The 23,973-nt window shown below is 39.7% G+C and overlaps 1 protein-coding gene across 8 annotated transcripts in view; it reads right to left on the reverse strand.

Moving 5' to 3' along the window:
• Positions 1 to 10,217: 10,217 nt before the first annotated feature.
• LOC107227065 (segmentation protein cap'n'collar) overlaps positions 10,218 to 23,973 on the reverse strand; it is a 119,619-nt gene continuing 105,863 nt past the window's right edge. For all 8 annotated transcript variants that reach the window (XM_015668101.2, XM_015668100.2, XM_015668099.2 and 5 more), the window contains exons 8-13: positions 13,637 to 13,925; positions 13,386 to 13,534; positions 13,070 to 13,249; positions 12,821 to 12,919; positions 12,355 to 12,719; positions 10,218 to 12,181 (exon numbers count right to left, since the gene is read on the reverse strand). In XM_015668101.2, the coding sequence (XP_015523587.1) occupies positions 12,014 to 12,181; positions 12,355 to 12,719; positions 12,821 to 12,919; positions 13,070 to 13,249; positions 13,386 to 13,534; positions 13,637 to 13,925 (1,250 nt within the window). In that variant the 3' untranslated portion in view covers positions 10,218 to 12,013. The remainder of the gene's footprint in view (positions 12,182 to 12,354; positions 12,720 to 12,820; positions 12,920 to 13,069; positions 13,250 to 13,385; positions 13,535 to 13,636; positions 13,926 to 23,973) is intronic.

The following is a 23,973-nucleotide window of genomic DNA, read 5'->3' on the forward strand; positions in this document are numbered from 1 at the left end:
ACCAAAAAGTATACAATAAATAAAAGGATATAGGTATGTATGTGCGGTCCATGTACGATATTGATAAATATGACCCATTTACGATTGATACGTGATGCATACTATAAAATTTTATAATTTTCCAGGAGACGAACTAGATTGTTTACAATAATTGGCTATGATATAAAAATAGAAGAATTATTCATTTCGAAACGGGAGTCTATTCGACGCGCGCTCGATGTATTCCATAACAGTATTCATAATTATTCCAACAACTTTTCATTTGCTCTCTCGATCTTGAATTTTCATAGGCATAGAATCGAAACGTTGTTTTAGCTGGTCGCAAGTGAAGTATCTGCGTTGGGTAGAGGAGCAGAATTGTTTTTCGAAAAGTGTTCGGATGGAAAAAAATTCAGAGTAACTGTAATACATCACGGATGCGCTAATTTTGAACGAGATGAAATGGATGCTTCGTATATGAGACGGTATTTAACGCTGCGTAGTGGTTTAAAGACCTAGAAAGGTGATAGGGAGAGAAAGAACGACGCTTCTTAACACTTCGAGTGTATTTTAACACACATTTGAAAGATACGAGCGAAATTTTTCATCATCCAACTGTCGCAGAACGGCAGCGTTATTAGCCGACCCGTTCACTGAAGAATATATCTTCAGTCAACGGCTGACCATCGAAGGGCCTGGCCGCTTGAGTCTGGAATCGGCAGGAGAGATAAGGTGTGTATTTCTTGTATGAAATGTGAAAGCTAAAATCATTACACATCATATCATACATCGTACATCATACATCGTACATCATACATCATCATACATAGTATCAAAGTTCGAAACCATAGTTTGGATGTCGGATGTTCAGAAAGTGACGTCACCAATTCAAAATCAGCTAGCCGAATTCCTCAGTCGGGAAACAACCGCGCAGTAGAGCGGACGGATGAGAGTCGCGCTCCGCAAATTTCGAGTACCGGGTTCTCAACCTCCCGGATCCCGCGCTTCGGGTCCGCTACGTATTTCGAGTACCGGGTTCTCAACCTCCCGGATCCTGCGCTTCGGGTCCGCTACGCGGTGAAACTCGACTTCCAGGATAAGCGCTCCGTGGTTCCTGGTTCGTGTTTACAATAAATTATTTCAAATCGTTTTTCGCGCAACCCCAAATTCGGTAGCTGTCAGTCCGCTAATAAAATTTCTCGACTTCCAGGATAAGCGCTCCGTGGTTCCTGGTTCATGTTTACAATAAATTATTTCAATTCGTTTTTCGCGCAAGCCCAAATTCGGTAGCTGTCAGTCCGCTAATAAAATTTCTCGACTTCCAGGATAAGCGCTCCGTGGTTCCTGGTTCGTGTTTACAATAAATTATTTCAATTCGTTTTTCGCGCAAGCCCAAATTCGGTAGCTGTCAGTCCGCTAATAAAATTTCTCGACTTCCAGGATAAGCGCTCCGTGGTTCCTGGTTCGTGTTTACAATAAATTATTTCAAATCGTTTTTCGCGCAACCCCAAATTCGGTAGCTGTCAGTCCGCTAATAAAATTTCTCGACTTCCAGGATAAGCGCTCCGTGGTTCCTGGTTCATGTTTACAATAAATTATTTCAATTCGTTTTTCGCGCAAGCCCAAATTCGGTAGCTGTCAGTCCGCTAATAAAATTTCTCGACTTCCAGGATAAGCGCTCCGTGGTTCCTGGTTCGTGTTTACAATAAATTATTTCAATTCGTTTTTCGCGCAAGCCCAAATTCGGTAGCTGTCAGTCCGCTAATAAAATTTCTCGACTTCCAGGATAAGCGCTCCGTGGTTCCTGGTTCGTGTTTACAATAAATTATTTCAAATCGTTTTTCGCGCAACCCCAAATTCGGTAGCTGTCAGTCCGCTAATAAAATTTCTCGACTTCCAGGATAAGCGCTCCGTGGTTCCTGGTTCGTGTTTACAATAAATTATTTCAATTCGTTTTTCGCGCAACCCCAAATTCGGTAGCTGTCAGTACGCTAATAAAATTTCTATAACTTTATAATCTTCTCATAATCTTTCTGGTAGATTAAATCGATAAAAAAATTATATCAAACCTTACACATTATTTTTGATTTGTTCTCACGCTGAAAATATTTATTAGTATTCGAGGTATAACTCGAGGTGGTTGGCGGTTTTCGTTGGAGGTAGTTAGGGGTGGTTGCGGGTAATCTCGGTGATTCAGGAGGAGGGGGACGAGGATTTGTGCTCGGTGAGTAAAACACTTTTATAATATTTCATGGCAATTGTAATTGTATTTCATCTGAAATATTACAAACTTGTCACATTTACAATAAATTATTTCAATTCATTTTTCGTGCAAGCACATATTCAGTAGCTATGAACAATCTTATACAATTTATTATATTATTAATTAATTAATTAATATTCCTATAATATTTAATGGCAATTGTAATTATATTTCATCTGAAATATTACAAACTTGTCACCTTTACAATAAATTATTTAAATTCATTTTCGTGCAAGCACAAATTCAGTAGCTACGAATAAGCTTATACAATTTATTATATTATTAATTAATTATTCAATCAATGACTCAATTATATTAATCCTTACACAATATTTTTGATGTGTTCTTATACTGAAAATATGTATTACTATTCAAGGTATAACCTGAGGTGGTTGAAGGTGGTCGGAGGTGGACGAGGAGGAGGACGAGGATTTGTGCTGGGTGAGTAAAACACTTTTATAATATTTGATGGCAATTGTAATTATATTTCATCTGTAATATTAAAAACTTGTCACGTTTACAATAAATTATTTCAATTCATTTTTCGTGCAAGCACATATTCAGTAGCTATGAATAATCTTATACAATTTATTATATTATTAATTAATTAATTAATATTCTTATAATATTTAATGGCAATTGTAATTATATTTCATCTGAAATATTACAAACTTGTCACGTTTACAATAAATTATTTCAATTCATTTTTCGTGCAAGCACATATTCAGTAGCTATGAATAATCTTATACAATTTATTATATTATTAATTAATTAATTAATATTTTTATAATATTTAATGGCAATTGTAATTATATTTCATCTGAAATATTATAAACTTGTCACGTTTACAATAAATTATTTCAATTCGTTTTTCGTGCAAGCACATATTCAGTAGCTATGAATAATCTTATACAATTCATTACATTATTAATTAATTGATTAATTACATTAATCCTTACACAATATTTTTGATGTGTTCCTATACTAAAAATATTCATTACTATTCCAGGTATTACCCGAGGTGGTCGGAGGTGGACGAGGAGGAGGACGAGCTGGACGAGGAGGAGGACCAGGTGGACGAGGAGGAGGACGAGCTGGACGAGGAGGAGGCAGGGTGGGTCGTGGGAGAGGACCTCTCCTCTCCTCTCCTCAGAGGAGGGGAGGGGGAGGGGCAGGGAAGGGGGCGAGGCGGGCGGGGAGGGGGAAGGGAAGGGAAGGGAAGGGAAGGGAAGGGAAGGGAAGGGGCCGGGGAGGGGGAGGGAGGGAGGTCGGGCGGGAGGGCGGGAGGGAGGGAGGGCGGGCGGGAGGGAGGGAGGGAGGGAGGGAGGGAGGGAGGGAGGGAGGGAGGGAGGGAGGGAGGGCGGTAGAGGGAAGGGGCGGGCGTGTTCTGCTCTAGTAACTCTAACGGGCTCGCATCGACATCCGTCCTCCACTCCCTCCCTCCCTCCCTCCCGCCCTCCCTCCCTCCCACCCTCCCTCCCGCCCGACCTCCCTCCCGCCCTCCCGCCCTCCCGCCCTCCCTCCCTCCCGCCCTCCCTCCCGCCCGACCTCCCTCCCTCCCCCTCCCCGCCACCCTCCCCTTCCCTTCCCGTCCCTTCCCTTCCCCCTCCCCGCCCACCTCTCCCCCTTCCCTGCCCCTCCCCCTCCCCTCCTCTGAGGAGAGGAGAGGTCCTCTCCCACGACCCACCCTGCCTCCTCCTCGTCCACCTCGTCCTCCTCCTCGTCCACCTGGTGCTCCTCCTCGTCCAGCTCGTCCTCCTCCTCGTCCACCTCCGACCACCTCGGGTAATACCTGGAATAGTAATGAATATTTTAGTATAGGAACACATCAAAAATATTGTGTAAGGATTAATGTAATTAATCAATTAATTAATAATGTAATAAATTGTATAAGATTATTCATAGCTACTGAATATGTGCTTGCACGAAAAATGAATTGAAACAATTTATTGTAAACGTGACAAGTTTGTAATATTTCAGATGAAATATAATTACAATTGCCATTAAATATTATAAGAATATTAATTAATTAATTAATAATATAATAAATTGTATAAGATTATTCATAGCTACTGAATATGTGCTTGCACGAAAAATGAATTGAAATAATTTATTGTAAACGTGACAAGTTTGTAATATTTCAGATGAAATATAATTACAATTGCCATCAAATATTATCAAAGTGTTTTACTCACCCAGCACAAATCCTCGTCCTCCTCGTCCACCTCCGACCACCTTCAACCACCTCAGGTTATACCTTGAATAGTAATAAATATTTTCAGTACAAGAACACATCGAAAATATTGTGTAAGGATTAATATAATTGAGTCATTGATTAAATAATTAATTAATAATATAATAAATTGTATAAGCTTATTCGTAGCTACTGAATTTGTGCTTGCACGAAAAATGAATTGAAATAATTTATTGTAAAGGTGACAAGTTTGTAATATTTCAGATGAAATATAATTACAATTGCCATGAAATATTATAAAAGTGTTTTACTCACCGAGCACAAATCCTCGTCCCCCTCCTCCTGAATCACCGAGATTACCCGCAACCACCCCTAACTACCTCCAACGAAAACCGCCAACCACCTCGAGTTATACCTCGAATACTAATAAATATTTTCAGCGTGAGAACAAATCAAAAATAATGTGTAAGGTTTGATATAATTTTTTTATCGACATATTTTACCAAAAAGATTATGAGAAGATTGTAAAGTTATAGAAATTCTATTAGCGGACTGACAGCTACCGAATTTGGGCTTGCGCGAAAAATGAATTGAAATAATTTATTGTAAAGGTGACAAGTTTGTAATATTTCAGATGAAATATAATTACAATTGCCATGAAATATTATAAAAGTGTTTTACTCACCGAGCACAAATCCTCGTCCCCCTCCTCCTGAATCACCGAGATTACCCGCAACCACCCCTAACTACCTCCAACGAAAACCGCCAACCACCTCGAGTTATACCTCGAATACTAATAAATATTTTCAGCGTGAGAACAAATCAAAAATAATGTGTAAGGTTTGATATAATTTTTTTATCGACATATTTTACCAAAAAGATTATGAGAAGATTGTAAAGTTATAGAAATTCTATTAGCGCACTGACAGCTACTGGATTTGGGGTTGCGCGAAAAACGAATTGAAATAATTTATTGTAAACATGAACCAGGAACCACGGAGCGCTTATCCTGGAAGTCGAGAAATTTTATTAGCGGACTGACAGCTACCGAATTTGGGGTTGCGCGAAAAACGAATTGAAATAATTTATTGTAAACACGAACCAGGAACCACGGAGCGCTTATCCTGGAAGTCGAGAAATTTTATTAGCGGACTGACAGCTACCGAATTTGGGCTTGCGCGAAAAACGAATTGAAATAATTTATTGTAAACACGAACCAGGAACCACGGAGCGCTTATCCTGGAAGTCGAGAAATTTTATTAGCGGACTGACAGCTACCGAATTTGGGGTTGCGCGAAAAACGAATTGAAATAATTTATTGTAAACATGAACCAGGAACCACGGAGCGCTTATCCTGGAAGTCGAGAAATTTTATTAGCGGACTGACAGCTACCGAATTTGGGGTTGCGCGAAAAACGAATTGAAATAATTTATTGTAAACACGAACCAGGAACCACGGAGCGCTTATCCTGGAAGTCGAGAAATTTTATTAGCGGACTGACAGCTACCGAATTTGGGCTTGCGCGAAAAACGAATTGAAATAATTTATTGTAAACACGAACCAGGAACCACGGAGCGCTTATCCTGGAAGTCGAGAAATTTTATTAGCGGACTGACAGCTACCGAATTTGGGGTTGCGCGAAAAACGAATTGAAATAATTTATTGTAAACATGAACCAGGAACCACGGAGCGCTTATCCTGGAAGTCGAGAAATTTTATTAGCGGCCTGACAGCTACCGAATTTGGGCTTGCGCGAAAAACGAATTGAAATAATTTATTGTAAACATGAACCAGGAACCACGGAGCGCTTATCCTGGAAGTCGAGAAATTTTATTAGCGGACTGACAGCTACCGAATTTGGGGTTGCGCGAAAAACGAATTGAAATAATTTATTGTAAACATGAACCAGGAACCACGGAGCGCTTATCCTGGAAGTCGAGAAATTTTATTAGCGGACTGACAGCTACCGAATTTGGGGTTGCGCGAAAAACGAATTGAAATAATTTATTGTAAACACGAACCAGGAACCACGGAGCGCTTATCCTGGAAGTCGAGAAATTTTATTAGCGGACTGACAGCTACCGAATTTGGGGTTGCGCGAAAAACGATTTGAAATAATTTATTGTAAACACGAACCAGGAACCACGGAGCGCTTATCCTGGAAGTCGAGAAATTTTATTAGCGGACTGACAGCTACCGAATTTGGGCTTGCGCGAAAAACGAATTGAAATAATTTATTGTAAACACGAACCAGGAACCACGGAGCGCTTATCCTGGAAGTCGAGAAATTTTATTAGCGGACTGACAGCTACCGAATTTGGGCTTGCGCGAAAAACGAATTGAAATAATTTATTGTAAACACGAACCAGGAACCACGGAGCGCTTATCCTGGAAGTCGAGAAATTTTATTAGCGGACTGACAGCTACCGAATTTGGGGTTGCGCGAAAAACGAATTGAAATAATTTATTGGAAACATGAACCAGGAACCACGGAGCGCTTATCCTGGAAGTCGAGAAATTTTATTAGCGGACTGACAGCTACCGAATTTGGGCTTGCGCGAAAAACGAATTGAAATAATTTATTGTAAACATGAACCAGGAACAACGGAGCGCTTATCCTGGAAGTCGAGTTTCACCGCGTAGCGGACCCGAAGCGCGGGATCCGGGAGGTTGAGAACCCGGTACTCGAAATACGTAGCGGACCCGAAGCGCGGGATCCGGGAGGTTGAGAACCCGGTACTCGAAATTTGCGGAGCGCGACTCTCATCCGTCCGCTCTACTGCGCGGTTGTTTCCCGACTGAGGAATTCGGCTAGCTGATTTTGAATTGGTGACGTCACTTTCTGAACATCCGACATCCAAACTATGGTTTCGAACTTTGATACTATATATGATGATGTATGATGTACGATGTATGATGTACGATGTATGATATGATGTGTAATGATTTTAGCTTTCACATTTCATACAAGAAATACACACCTTATCTCTCCTGCCGATTCCAGACTCAAGCGGCCAGGCCCTTCGATGGTCAGCCGTTGACTGAAGATATATTCTTCAGTGAACGGGTCGGCTAATAACGCTGCCGTTCTGTGACAGTTGGATGATGAAAAATTTCGCTCGTATCTTTCAAATGTGTGTTAAAATACACTCGAAGTGTTAAGAAGCGTCGTTCTTTCTCTCCCTATCACTTTTCTAAGTCTTTAAATCACTACGCAGCGTTAAATACTGTCTCATATACGCAGCATCCATTTCATCTCGTTCAAAATTAGCGCATCCGTGATGTATTACATTTACTCTGAATGTTTCTCCACACGAACATTTTTCGAAAAAGAAATTCTTCTCTACCCAATGTAGATACTTCACTTGCGACTAGCTAAACCAGCGTTTCGATTCTACGTCTACGAAAATTCAAGATTGAAAGAGCAAACGAAAAGTTGTTGGATTAATTATGAATATTAATATTATGGAATACATGGCGGAGTAGGGGGTAGAGGAGGACGAAGGCGGTCGGAGGCGGTCGGAGGTGGTTAGAGGTGTTCGGAAATGGTAGGAGGTGGTTGGCGCTGGTAGGAGGTGGTAGGGGGTGGCAGGAGGTGTTTGGTTGTGGTCGGAAGTGATCGGCGGTGGTCGCGGTGGTCGAGGACGATGAGGGTTGGGGAGGAGGTGGCGGTCCGGACCGTGGTTGACGAGGAAGACGACGGTGGTCGGAGGTGAGAGGAGGTGGTTGACGGCGGTCGGTGGTGCTTGGCGGTTGTTGCGGTGGTTGGCGGTGGACGCGGTTACGCTTCTTCCCACGGGAATGATCGATCCGATCGACATTTCTAAGTCGCAGTCGACTAGTAGTCTTACGTACTCACTTTGTACCGACTCAATCTCAAGCTTCCATACCGACACTACTTTGGCCACTACGAATGTCGGTGCGAGCCCGTTAGGTAGAATCGATAGAGCAGAACCCTCCTACGTCCCCAGGCCCATCCGGGCCCACTTGCCCGCCGCAAACTGATCACAAAAATTGACGCAGAGTATCCGTCTTTATATTATTCAGTCAACGTAAGTGCTAAATATCCAATCACGTGCTTCATCATACACTTTGCTGCTCGTTTCAAATACAAATTATGAAATAACTTGTCGGATCTGGACAGAAGGACCGAGTTTTCTTTGCGTAAGTGGGATTGCGTAACTTTCAATATTAGTAGAGTTCAGTTATGCGATAAATGAAAATAGAAAGGACGAAATTCATTGGCTTATCAGTCTTTGCGATGCTCACGACTATTCAGCTCTCTGTTCACTTCATGAACAACAAACTGACATTTCACCGAGAAAAAATTCGGCTTTCTGTAACTAACCGTCAACAGAGAGGCTCGATCTTTTATCATATGTTCATAAAAATTTCGTTAAATCAGACAAATGCCGTCGACATAGATAGAATTGACGTCGTCGAATTGGCTCACACGGTTAATATTTCAAGATCGTCGTTCGAAATTGTACCGTCACTTACCCAAAATTAATCCAAAACTCACATGCACTGCTTGGATATATTACATATATATATATATATACACGCATACATATAAACAAATACCACGCAATTCTACCGCTAATAGACTGTAGCCACAGATGTGACGCCTTCTCTTTCGGTTTGCGCAACTTAAAAACTGAATTCTTGAATACTACTTACCTCGTCAGCAATGATAAATTGTCGTATTGATTATCGGGTTGATATTTACTCAATAAGTCGCAGTGATAGTATGATGAATTTTGATGGGACTTAGTGAGCCAAAGCAGCCAAGATTCACTCCTTCCAGAGTCGCATTCAGCACTGGAACTGGAAGTTCCACGGCCAATAGCTTAATATCACACCCATAGTATCTAATACGTATATAATCGTGGATTACAGATTAGTAACTATATTGAATGATGAAGAGGAGATCAAAAACTTTTTTTGGATCAACTTCTGATGAAAATAATTCTCTTACAAGCTATTAAATAACAATGTTTATTCGCGTATATCAAACTATCTTACAGAGCAAAAAAAATTGTGACGTGATCATAAAACCAATGAGGTCTTCATCGAGAATAAGTATTGTGGAATACGGAAATGCTTTACGTGTTAGGAACAGATAAAACTCCAGAAAAGGTTTAAAAGTAATAAGGTTTTCAATAAATCAGTATTAAAAGCTTATCAACGAAGCTAAACGTAGAGTTTACAGATGTTAGTAATAATAATAATAATAATAATAATAATAATAATGATGCATCCATTTTACTAATCAAGTTATAGACTTCGCAATAAGCAAAATTTGCAAAGTTTGAGTACAAAACACTGGATCTACAAAGAGAGAGAGAGTAATATAATAATGTATACCTATGTACGTAACGCTGACAACTGCAAATATAGCATCTTAGTTTATAGTTTTGCAGTTTTATAATTAAATGGTATTAAAGGGTTGTTGTTTAATTAATTATCATAATTAATTTAGCTGTGACATTTTAATTTACATAACTTATTCATCCTATATTTATATCTACAGCGCGCTTAGAACAGCTCACACGTTTACGTCGTGGCATCTTTCATATGATGAACAGGCGTTTAATTAATCTTTTTGATCTTATTCTATGTTTTTTTTTCTTTTAACGAATTTTTGTTCGTCTATTCAGTTATTTATCCAGCTGTGTCATCTAAAGGTGAGTACAAAATAACTTTCAGCTCATCGAACGATCGATTAGACTAAAGTGGAGGGGTTCTAAAATATCACGCACATACAAACCATCGCGATATAATTTTATTTCCCCAGAGGTTTATTATTCCAGCTTTATTACACAATATAGAAACTCGGCGGTGGGTAGAGGTATGAAAAGATCAGTTCAAACCAAATTCGAGCAAACCGTTTTGTACTACGAGATATAGTATCTAGATTATACCCCATCTGTTGCCAATTAAGTTTACAATTCAAACCTCTTCCTACCACATATGGTACGCAGCCATCCTACACCCAGTCGTACGTATATCATTATTATGTAAACCTTAGCAAACAGTTAATAATTAATAATTATTGATAAAACCGCAATGTTTTATTATTATTATTATTATTATTATTATTATTATTATTTTTCATTTAACATATATTTATTTTATTTCATATATATATAAAATTATACTAACTACATCAATATATACATAAAAAGGCAAATGTGAAATACCTGAATGTTTTTTATGTGTTATATTATAAAAATATGCTTTTTATTACGTTTATCAATATAATCGGTACATACTTATGTATTGTAGCAATATATCTGAGCTAATATATTCACATAATCGATTTTTTTTCTTCTTATCATATTATACATTATATTATATTAGTACTTTGTGAACGGACGTCAGTCTCGCGTGCCAATTAAAGCAAAATAATTGCCTGTGTTGATGTTTATATTTAGAGAAAAACAAGTATTATTATATTATTGTTATTAATATTATTATTAATATTATTGTTATTTGTTTTACATCTTTCATTATCCAGGCAACACCTCAAGCATTTGCCTTTTATCAAACAACCATAATTTCTTATATTTATAATAACTGCATATAAATGCATTAATATGCATTCGATGCAACTTTAAATAATTATTATACGAATATTTCAAGTCTTGTACTTGAACAAAATTACACACATTACGTTTCATAAAGTAATGGGCATAATTTTAATTTATTTTCGTTACTTTTAAACTCGCGGTGAGTTTACTGAAGTCAATTACATTTTTCCATCTATCCGAAGAACATACTGTAGTTTCGAATATGTATACTATTCGTAGATCATTTTATTCGCATAAAACTATAAGCTTTCTTGTATTTAATATACAATCAAAGTATTCTCATAATCTAAACTTCTAAAGACAATCTCGTTAGTGTCGTTCTTTCATTGTAGAAAAGAAAATCACATCTCTTTATCAAGCATACAAACAAGACCATTTGGGAATCAATAGAACCTTGATAAAATAATGTCTCGGGTCATTGATCAATAAATTTGACTTATCCAGGTTACTTCAAGTTTTTTGCAATTATATTTTACTTTTTGTAAATTTTTGAATTAATGATCTGTCGATATCAAATACTTTACAACACCTTTCCGAACTAGTCGAAAAGATGAATTTGAAAGGGAAAAAATTCGATAATATGAGCGCTTGTTTTCATAAACTAAGACATAAAGAAGAAATCGCAGGCTAATTTGTACGTCTGATCCTTTCGACTCGACAGTTTTATCTGGATACCATTCTCGCGGCAGTATTTACAGAAGATATTGATTAAAATCATTCTACCAATTTAATTCGTTGTTTGTAAGGGTATTCGCAACGTGATAAACAGTGTGAGGTGGCGTACTTCATTTCACAATCTTTATCATCTGCTGAATTTGATAAAACACGTATATATCGATAGGTATGTATATACCTACATGTATCAATATTTTCAGTGGCCACAGATTTTAACAATTACACAGTCAAGTTTCTGTTTTCATTGTGTTCAATCACTTGGTAAGAACATCTTGTATCTTTAAATTCGCTTATAGTCTCTAGAAAATTCACTCTTTGTGTTCTGGATCTGGTTTGCTTTTCGGTTCTATAGCCGAATTGTGAGGATGATGGTTATTTGTTTGATTTCTGGGCACCAAAAGAACGTTTCCATCCGCTGACTGTTGAAGGCTGTACTCGTAAGGATGATACTGATTGCCATCTGGGTCCCTAAGGGACTGGAAGAAAGATAAAAAAAAAAAACTATCGTTAGTTTTGGGACCATAAACAGGAATTTACATACTGTCCGAATGAATTCACTTTATTTTAGTACAAAGCAAAGCTGCATTGAAAATCGGATTCAGATTTTCCCCGCGTAGGTCGATAATCAGTAATAAAACGTTCAATTCACCTGAAAAACGTGACGATACAGTTGGCTGAACTTGTCCTTGACACGCTGCCTTTCTAGGAGCATAAAATCACGTTCTCGAATCAATCGCATTTTCCGATCACGCATCTCTTTGACTTGGTCTGCCAGACTGACAATTTGGTCAAGTTTTCGTTTGCGGCAATTCTGTGCGGCGACTTTGTTCTTTCCACGTCTTCTGATATCGCGTATCAAAGATAACTGTGCCTCACTAAGATCATATTTGCTAAGACGTTCGTTGAATTCGTCCATTGGTAGATTGATAATGTCGTTAACAGGGATCGGTACGTTCAATGCCCTTGCACGTTTCTCATCACGGGTCAAGTGTTCTTCTCCTTCAGACTTGCGAGCTAAAAGTATTTTTTTTTCAACAATTTATACTTGAAAATTCATGCTTAACTCAGCTTGCGAGTAAAAATATTATCAGTAGATTTCTAAACTGTTACTCTACCTTTCTTATCGCGTGACAAGCAGCGATGCATTGAACCAGAGCTTTCGGCTGGCATGTGGTACGTATGGTTGTGCTGGACATGTTCGATAGCTGACCTGCCTGCAAAACAATTAGCGATTGTTTAGAGCTTTTTATTCTGTTGAAAATGGATCATTCACAAAATTTTTTATTCCAGTTCTCCTTCAAGCAATGTTGTTATACTTAATGTTGAAAAAAAAGTATAACTGCTACTTGACTGTTGAGACTTACCAGAATGGTGACGAGAAGAGTCAAGGCTGCAACTGTACTTCATTTCGGATTGAGGACCTGCTGCGCCCTCGATGGGGCCAGAGTAAGCGTTTCCAGGTGCTCCAGCACCCACGCTTTGGCTATCGTTGTATTCATATTTAATTGGGGTTGTTGGATGAGCAGTGGCTCCTAAGGATGAGCCTGTTATGTGAATGATAAAATTACATTAAATTAAGAGCGGAATAAACTCCAAGGTCATGCTGAAACGTCTTTGAGCATGTTACAATAAAGCTTATGCCAATTCTCAAGCAATGATTTGGTAATTAAAAATACATACCAGTGCCTTGTTCCTGGAAGTATCTCTTGGCAAACATCTGGTGTTTTTTCTGAGCTACAGGTGGCATTGCACGTTCAGATTGACATCTCGGAGACGTGCCGTTTCTTCCAGCCGCGGAATAGCTGTAGTCATACGGCATGCGGTATTTGCTGCAATGTATATTACTTCAAACGTCTGGATGAAATATTCGTCCGATTGACAGACTGGTAAAAAGAAGAAGTGTCAGAATTGGAAAGAAGAGTATTATCCACCTGGCATAATCCATCGAGTAATGAGAGTCTGCTTGAGTGTGGCTAGAGTTTGAACCAGTCTCCATCCACTCTCCGTCAGAAAGGGAGGGAACGCGTTCGCTTCCCATGCTGCTGACTGCGCTGTCGCTAGAGGCATCCATCCTTTCGTCGGTGACTCCACCAAGGGTTGTCACACCAGGAGTACCTGTCGCTGCACCTCCAGCTGACTGCACTCCAGGCAATGCGGCGGCTCCAGTTGGTCCCGAGGCGTTGTTGCTGTTGTGGTCCAACATTCGCATTGTGTACATGCCTGGAAAAAATACGAAAGAAAAATTAAATCACTAGTTCCGCAGTGCAGAGTTGTACAGCGAAAAGTGGGAGGAGACGGTTAAGCATTGTTGAACCCAAAGAAAGTGAAATTTTCTTACAACGCAATGCAAGATATTTATCCTGCAACGTTCTCCAATATTTTAACAGAATTTAAAATTCTTCATCAATGGCAGAGATAAATCTTTCAGGCACCTTTGCTGAAATGATTGTATAAAACTAGTTCGAGCGATTTAAATGGAGTAGCTGTAGTGGAACAAAAGGCATTTGCTCAATGTAATACTAATTATACGTATCTATGTCAATCTTTATGTGGCAAAGATGGTACAATTTAAATGCATACAGTTGAAAATATTTATATCGCTATGAGATTTTAAACAAGATTACAGATACGGACCACCAAATGGATGAAAATTTGGGCGATGAAATTCCTCCTGATTTTATTGTAGGCGATATATTTATTGTTGTCAAAATTAATTAGCGCGATTACTCACTTATTTGATATAACGGAGATAAAAAAAAAAAAAATTTTGCGAACTTTCGATAAAATTTTGCTGATTCAGGTTGAATTTCAGAAACTTGCTATGTTCACTAAGCGTGGACAAATTACGCGTTCGAAAGATCGCCGCGATAGTGATATGAAAAATATTTAATACGCGATAACATTGAAAGCTAATGCAACCGCCGCTAATAGTATTTTTATAACATTACAAAGTACTTTGGTAAACGTAAATACCGGTTACCGAAACGGTTACCGCAAACCAAGTGAATGAATCCTACATCGTATGAGGATGACGAGACGTTAATTAAATAAAAAAAAAAACTCCATTTCTACACGCGTTGCATTCCAGTCGAACAGATCAGTCATTGAGTCAACCGTAAATTTTGTAATAGCAGAGAAAAAAAAATGGCGGCCGCCAGATTACAACACATCTTTGATTGTTTAGCAATAGTGTATATAGTCTGTATATAGTCACGTTCGTATGTGCATACCTATATACATACACACATGCGACACATGTATCGAGAATTGAAAGTGCGTGGATGTTTTAAGAGATAACGACATTCCACTGGAATGATACATATCGCATCGCCTTCCGTCCGATCGCTGGTGAAATAAAAAATTCCATACAGGTTGTACGTATTTGTTTTGTTAGTTTTTTTGTTGTTGTTTTTTTCGGGGAATGAAAGACGCTGACAACAATCGCAGCGTTATTGAAAATTTCAATTTTGAATACGTAAACAATTAAATAATGAATAAATGAAAACACGCCGCTGAAAGAAACATGCACTAAACATATGACAGAAAACAACTTTCGAGGCCTGAGTGAATGAGCCGACGCCTCGACAGCTCATATATGTATATATGTACATACATATACACGTATATGCCTAAGGCGAAATATATTTATTATAGCGACGTTCTTTGCTCTCGTGTGGAAGTATAGGTATAAACATGCTCGCATACATACATTATAGGCATACGCTCTTTTTTGTATATGCATACAGCACGAGTGATGGAACATAGGTATGCATATAAGGTATATAAGGTATATAAGTATAACGTGACGCAGGGGCTAAAATTATTCTTCTTCCGACGAGTAATAAAGTTTTATAGCACTACATACTTTCAATCAAATTCTTTATTTTTTCGCTCCCCCCCCCCCCCCCCCCATCGTCAACAGCGACAAGTCTGTCACAGTGTCTCACGTAGTTTTATCATCGTTGAATATTTCTTCACGTGCCGACCGACCATTGACTCGAAAACTTACGGTCACAGATATACTTTCAAGGGACACGTATTGCAGATACGCGCGTGAAATGATTTGACGATGACTACGACCGTGTGGTTTTGATGATTCGGAGACTCTGTCTTACCCGCTCTGGCTCATGCCACGTAAACGCGTTACACCGTTTCCGGCTTTACAAAAATAACTCCTCGAGGGCATTGCAAGTCATCGTGCGTGACTTTCAAAAATTTACAAAACGATACACGTCTGAATACATGGATTGTGTCTACGCGTGTACGTACTACGACGCTGCTTGTGTCGCCGAGCGTTTCTTCGTTTACTTTCGACCTAATTAGCATGCATTATATACCTAGAGCATGTGCGCGGAGGCAACGAACGTACGTCCTCCGGGTGAATTTTTTTTCACTACGATTTAACGAAAGGAGGAGATTCTCTACCCGGCTAAACTATGTAGTGATATTGTATACTGTAAGTAGGCTTGAAAAAATCGGTGATGCATCTATGACGTATATATATATATATATATATATATAAAAGTATGCCGATGGCGGAAAAAATGTTTGAAGGAACGACGGGCGCTGTAAAGTAATAGCCCGGGGGATGAATGGGATAACGATTTTAGAACGTAGTACGTTAGTTTTAAAGTACCTAATATACCTACTCGGTGAGTAAACAATGACTCCCATGGTCGCCATTCACGCTTCCTGAGAAGCGACAGCCTTCCGATATTATTTATATTGACGAATTTTAACGTCGTAATCCTCTAAATAATTGTCACAAGTTCTTAAAAGACACACCCGTGTCAAGTAGTTTATACGCGTATAATAATTTTTAGTGTCCACGATCAATAATGATCGATGATATTAATCGCCCAATATGGGTGACTCGATATATTACACACACTAGCACCTACAACAATGCAGATTAATATACAACCGACTCGGTATGACTGAGATTCGAAAAGTTAGGGAGTGAGAGATAGAGAGAGAGATACGTGGTAGGTAAAAATGAGGCAGAGTAGATAGGCGAGAAACTGGAGTGGTGAACAACAGCCGCAACAGAAATATTCTCCCTGCAGCGTTCGAGATAGAGCAACGGTTTGGGTGTTTTTAAAAATTTTTTTCCTCTTCCAAGTTTCAAGTTTCCTCCGCCGTCCAGGTACTAAATCTCGAGTATCTTCGCCGTGTAGTAAATGCTGTAGTGTGTGTACCGATACATATTTCCCAACAGTCGATATAACCGCTGTTGTATTTATGACGTTCCTTTATAAAATATCCAGCAACGATTATTCTCGGTGTCTCCAATATAAACAGCGAGTCGGTCGTCTCCTCGTGTGACGTGACTTCGCATATCAACGTAACTCCACCTCTCGACTGGCGCAGTGTTGTTGAGTCGCCGTCGAGGTTTCGGAAGCGACGATGTTGTTTGTTCCCAGAGTCTGTTTCGTTAAATTATTATCGTTCGTTCCTCATATCATAATTTCTCGCAATAATCTCTCCGATGTCAACACACGAAATCGCAGGCAAAGCGAATTTTTCCACGATCGTTATACACGTGAGCACTGGTACAAAGCTGTGAAAATGATCCTGGACTACCGCGTCCTACTCGCCGCCTCCCGTAGCGTACCCGTGCACTTGGCAATAATTGCGAATAATATTATTTTAAGAAGAATCCAAGAATACGCATGTGAGACCCGTCCGCGGCGCGAGCGAGTGCGTTAATCGCGTAATCGCGCAATCGCGAAGAGCGGTCGGTCTCGAGTTATTCGTGACTTGCCCCCGTAACGTCGCGAGCTCTAATGAAACGAATTCGAGGCACTCCGCGAGTCCTCGGCCAGTTAGACGCACACACGATTTTCTTCTCTCCCCGGAGTGATTCTGCCGCGGTCGCGCGCCGATAACGTTCGCGTATAGTATAACACAGCGACGCCTCTCTTGTCCCCGCGTATGTGCCAAGTGGGGAAAAAAAATGCACTTGCCATATAATACACGTACATACGTACATACGTCGTGCTTTACCGATAAGACGATTAATATACGGCTCCGCGTCACTTCGCCGCCGCACCCACGAGCCAGACTTTAACCGAGTAATTTAATCGTTCTTTCTTGCGGCGGGCCGCAGCGCGAAACTTTTACGGAGATTCTTTTTTCAACGATACATCAACCGGTCGGAATATCTGCGGGTGCGGTGTTATAAAATTACCTACCGTATGCATGCTTTCGACGCGCGCGCGACTTTACGATCTTGTCTTTTTTTTTTTTTCTTCCAACACGCGTCGCCAAGTATAATTTCGCGGCAATATCGCCCCATGATTCGAACACGATCGCACCTATGTGTATACGTATATATACGCGACGTGCGAGTTGCGAATGTTTCCAATAGGGGAACACGTAGCTCGATCTATTTGATCAGAGAATCAGCAGGCGAGAGATATAAATCCTTACGTAACCGAAGATCAAGACGCCGGCCGCTTTCGGGGAGAACTGACATGACGGTGTCTCGGAAACGTCATTCGATGCGGTTCACTTCGGTCTTGGACTATTTTCTTTTTTTCCACGTCCCTTCTTTCCTCAGGCTGCAATCGTCAGAATTCCCGATTGATAAAATGTTGTTCCATCCGGCGTGTTTTATTTCGCATGCCTTATTTCGCGCTACTCAATCTCGATTTCATTCGTTTCAAACATTTCTCATGCATACGAGTATAAGAAACATCGTGCAGTGATATTTTATACTTTTCTTCTTCTCTGTTTCTATACTCGCACCTCTTTACGACTAGGTTTGTTTCAAAGTGTATACATACATTGGTATTCTTATTAACAGAAAAACGTACCGGTTGACTATCGTGCCTTGCCTGTATAAAAATACACCGGAGCACTCGTATCTGGGTAGGAAGAACACGAACGGCTGAACGAAAATTAGCGCTCAAGAGCACAGAAGGCTATCTCTCTAGTTTTTATTTTTTATTTCAGTATTTCAGGTTTATTCGTTCACTGATATTAGTCACAACGAGGAAATTGTAATATAATACGGACCGGTCGAAAACAAATTATACATATCTACGGACTTTCAGTTTTCGGTATTTCAGAACAGGCATTAATCCTTCCTCGAAGCAATGTACCTCGAAATTTAACACGAATATCGATCATCAAATCCTCCGTTTTATCGAAATATGTTCATATAATTCGCTTGTCAACCGTACTATACGGAGGTTGGTAAAAAAAAGAAGAGTTATTTCCGTTGCAATTAGTTACAGGTTTTCTTACAAAACTTATACAATAATTGGGAAATTATTATGCTTTTTTCACAATACATGTTCCTAGACATTAGCTGGTCGCGCATATAATGTAAAATTTTCCATGCTGATTCTGATCATGATACCGACGTGATTGTTATCCCTTTATGCGACCATTCCTATGATACGGAACGATTAATTTACCGTGTACAAAATATACAATACACATATCTATATCAATTTCTTTTAATATTTTACTACGAAACATGCGTCGTGCATCACGTACCACGTACGCATCTCTATACACATAAATGTGTATGTATAATATTATTCAGGCTGAGAATAGGAGGAGCAGTAGCAGCCCGTCACTGGGTATTAAACTGTTTACACTCGAGACGTATGGTTTTATCTTATCGTCACATGTAGCAACGTGACACTGATAAGGGTCTTTTACGCTTTTTAGCAATCATCATCGGCATGCAGAATAATTTCATTTCACTTGAATTTTTCTTCTTTTTTTCTTCCACGCAATCGTTAAGTCGTCTACCTTGGATCACAATACATATTTTTATGAATATTTTTCACATAGTACGCTCAGTCTACAGAAATTCATCCGGAGGAGGCAGAAGTATGATTTAATTAATAATATTATTTATTTTACACAGGAAAATGATGAATTAAAATAAACCGTGGGGTTTTCCAAAAACATGAGACGATATTGAGCAAAGGAAATCTGACCGAGATCAATCGATATTAAATTTTCGTCAGCGGCAAAAGTATAAAGGACGGTATTTAATTCGATTCCAACCTTATGCAGCCTTGCGGTCTCTCAAAGTGCCGAGGTCTACGATACGTGTAATGTATATAGTAAGTCTCTGATAGCGTCACCTATATGTATACTTTTGTTATTCGTCTTAATCATTTTCAAGGGCTGTTATCTTCTTCACATCCGGATCACTTCGGTATCAAGCCGACAATGAGCAGGTATTCGCGTTGCTTCTTTTTCCCCCGGTTTCATTCACAGCAACATATGATAAATCCGCACACATAACTACATGTTATATTGCAAAAAAAGAATCTTTTTATACTCCATGATGTGATTATTGAAAAAATAGTACAGGTCCCGGGATTTGTACGTATTTAATTATTATTACGATGATATTTTTCAGTTGCTTCAATGTGAATTTTTAGTCGCACAATACCGCGATACTTGTAATATTTAACAGTGAGTAAAATCGTTTCACGCACGTATTGATGTCGTATTATGTAACTGAAAAAAATTTTGCATGAAAATAGAGAAATTTAAATTCAACGCCGTTACAGAAACCTGCGGTACTGTCTAGATTTGAGATAAGAAGTAATATTTCACCCGACAGTAATAAGTGAATTAATTATAATTTTGATAAATATCATTTGATTATTTGACTAGAGAATCGCGTGCAAAATGTTTTGCGTCACCGTTACATTTTCGCCCGAGTGATTTCTGATTATACGTCAACATTGTGCATACACGTGCGGCGAATCACGTAGGTACATGAATATATCTCGTATATAATATCAGCTGAGTCATACATCGAGAGAGGACTTTGCAGCGCAGAGTGATCTGTGATACGCCTAAGGATTAATCTGTGCCTATTAAAGAATTTCTGCCTTACACGTACGTCGTCTAATTAAAACAGTTTTCAATCCGCGTGAATATGCAACAATAATCGATTCTCAATCGGTTAAAAATCCATGCAACAAACGGTGCAGTCCATATTTAGAATTGTTAGGTTTCAACCGATATAAAAAAAATAGTTGCCTTTCGAATTTCTGTTCGGTGTAAAAAATTCTCACGATTCCCCGATAAATGATGGATTTTTAAGCAGGAAAATCTAAAATGACAGAAGTAGGTATACTTTCGATTTCGACTCACGGACAAAGATGGTACAAGCTGCGCAGGATTCGTAGCTTCTCGACAAGTATCGTACACGGCACTTGTCTTGCTTACTTATGTACATATAGTCAGATGTTGTGCGTGCATTTACAATATGGTCATAAGTGATCGCAAACAACGGGTAACCTCATTTGCGTATACGATGGCGATAAACAAATATTTGAATATAAATCTGTACGAAGACGTCAAGACGGAGTGGTCGGGTAAGGTTGGGAGGACCGGAGAAAAATAACGATAATGTCTGGTCTGAAAATTGAATCAAATTAATGTAGTATTATGCAGTTCACCTAGCGGTGGGAAGAAATCTCGTTGCAAAAATTGATACGTTTTGCATAGAATGTAAGGGGGTACGGTCGATTGTAAAAAGAAACATAGTATACGTGTATAACAGAGCGGAATTGTACGAAGATAGATAAGGCAAGAAACTGAGATGACGGTCTGACGGTAGGTATAAAGGGAACTGAAAGAGAAGAACTTGGTCGGAGGTTCGGTGTTTCACTGCGGCAGATAACACGCGGTCGGAACTCGATATTCAAGGTGGTTTTCGCTTACTCCGCGTCTTTGGCTGCACAACGCTGCAGTGACGGATTACCGGGAACCGGAATCATCGGCTAATCAGAAATTCGTTGCAATTAATTCTTTTCTCGAGCAACGTACCGTACACGTGTACGTATAAAGACACGCAAAGCGCGCTTGCGTCGTTTTCCCTTGACGAAGATACCGCTAAAATAATGAGTTCCGTTCAATGCCGAGGCACGTTTCGACGGCTGACGAACAATCGCAGATTACACGTTTACGGACGATAATCTTTGCCGCTTTTCCATAATATTCACACACGGCAGGCACACTGCTGCGCAATTTTCACCATGTGAAAAATAAACCGTGGTTTTACGTGCGCGCGTGTAGGTGCTACGCGAGCACGTGAACGACGTTTACACATTGATATACGGCATATTACGGATCGCCACGTTGAGGTATCCGTGTAACATACGTCAAGATGTTTATTTGTCGATATCGATGGCATATATGATACATACAACCAGTCAGAGAGTCACGTTGAAACGACAAAAGATCAAAACTGTCGGATTATTTATCACCTACGTGACTCACGTGACTAGAATCAGGGTGCACATTATACACGACTGTATTAGGAATGTGAAAAAATAACCTTGACGAGGGAGAAAAAACGAAATAAAATCTCGCTGAAAGGAGTCGCTGTTGCTGGATGCGTGAAAAATAATCGGCTCCTTTGGTTCCTTTGGAATAATTTCACATCGTGTCTTTCTGCTCTCTTGTTTCATCTCCTATTCTAAGGTTACGACGATACGCTTTGCAAAACGATATGTGTAATAAGGTACATATACATTGAAGCTGAAGCTGAAGCTGACGGTGAAACCCGAAGTGAGGCGAGGCGATTCGAGGAAGTTGGCGGGCTTTTTGCTACAACGTGATGTACGTGCAACTTGTATATGCAGGCGGTAACTATGACGTATTGCGTATGTATACTCCAGCAACGTGTGACACGCAAGCTCTTTGTGAACGGATCATGTCACGTGACGCCGAATAAAACCACGCGACTCGTACGCTCAACTCGACTCAACTCAACGAAAGAAACCAGATTTCTGAGTCAGTCTCATCGTCGGGCAGCCAGCAGCGTAGCTTAAATGACTCTTAGGCCGCGTTTACCCGTCTCAAATAATATATTATAATATATGATAATATGCAAGTACGTATGATATTTGCACGTCTTCGTAGGCTTGCCGAAAACTGCGTTCAACTGTATAATAATATGCATAAGCAGGTAAAATGAAATAACGCTTCGGCGATAACAATTAGCCTATTGGCGGAATGAGAATCGTACGATCGAGACGAGAATCGAGTTACAATAATTGCACGTAGTTAATTTCCCTCCCCCCACTTCACCGATTCCCGTCCACGTTGCTGCGGTGTCCTGTTCTCACGCGCTATTTTCGTCGTTTATACTTACTATTCTTTTTTTTTTTCCCCCTCAACCACCGCCGGCGAAATTTCGTGATCGTCACTGAAAGTCTGCTGACGTTTGTTAGTTATTAGTCGTGGAGTAGGAGGAAGAGAAGGAGAGAGAGAAAGAAAGAAGGGAAAAAAAAACCCCGTTCGTAGACAAATTCTTGTGTCGTACGACGCGTGACGCAACGTGTGTAACCCGAGTAGCTTGTGTCTCTATGGGTCTTACGATGTAAATACGAAGCTAGACACTTACGTGTATTAATCGTACTTACGTCCCACCGACGCCCTGAATATACCCAACCATGAAGACTCGCGTGATTCGAATGAAAATACCGATCCAAGTGTATATCCGTCGATACGTGTATTATAATACGCGTATGTATGTCGTTTATTAGTTGTCTCGATGATATCCGGTCTTGAGTGAGAAGTAAAGAAATTGCCCGAGAGAAGTGAAACCTGCTGCTAATTAGTTGTAGTTATAGAGATAAATTATTAGTGTTTATTTTTCTTTTGCATTCAAGAAGAAATAATAATTGGTAATAGCAAGGATGCGGGTATGATCTGAAATGAAAAATATGGTAGCGTTGCGAAAAATTAGGGATAGACAAGCATAGGCAGCGTTACGAGAATTCAGCAGCATCGTTTCTGCGTCGTTTCTAACCCTCCACCCCTAATCATTCCCCTAAGGCGGTCGTAATTGTTGCCCCCTCAAGAAAGATGTTTGACTTAAAAAATTGAATCAGCGTGGAGTAAGCTTATTAATTTAACGTGACGACGTACATTGTATACGTCAGCAAAACGCTAATCGTCGCAGGTGGAATTGTCTCGTACCCCATTCGGTTTCCATTCATTCCTTTATCTATCCCACCCACCATCGTCAATTGGCATTGACAAACGACGATTGAATCGAAACAACTGTATCAACTGTACATTTTATGAATGATAAAGTACAGTCGGTATAAATATTTTTCCACGCGCTCATCAGGTACAACTGATTGCGTGTGGCTAAAAACAGCAGCGATCAACGATTAACCTGTTGCCTGCATACATATACATATACGTACATACATACGTTATATCTTACCGTTGGTTCCATTGAAGGCGGTAGACATATCCAGCCCCATAC

This window comes from Neodiprion lecontei, chromosome 6 (genome assembly GCF_021901455.1).
Source record: "Neodiprion lecontei isolate iyNeoLeco1 chromosome 6, iyNeoLeco1.1, whole genome shotgun sequence".
In the NCBI taxonomy this organism is placed as follows: Eukaryota; Metazoa; Arthropoda; class Insecta; order Hymenoptera; family Diprionidae; genus Neodiprion; species Neodiprion lecontei.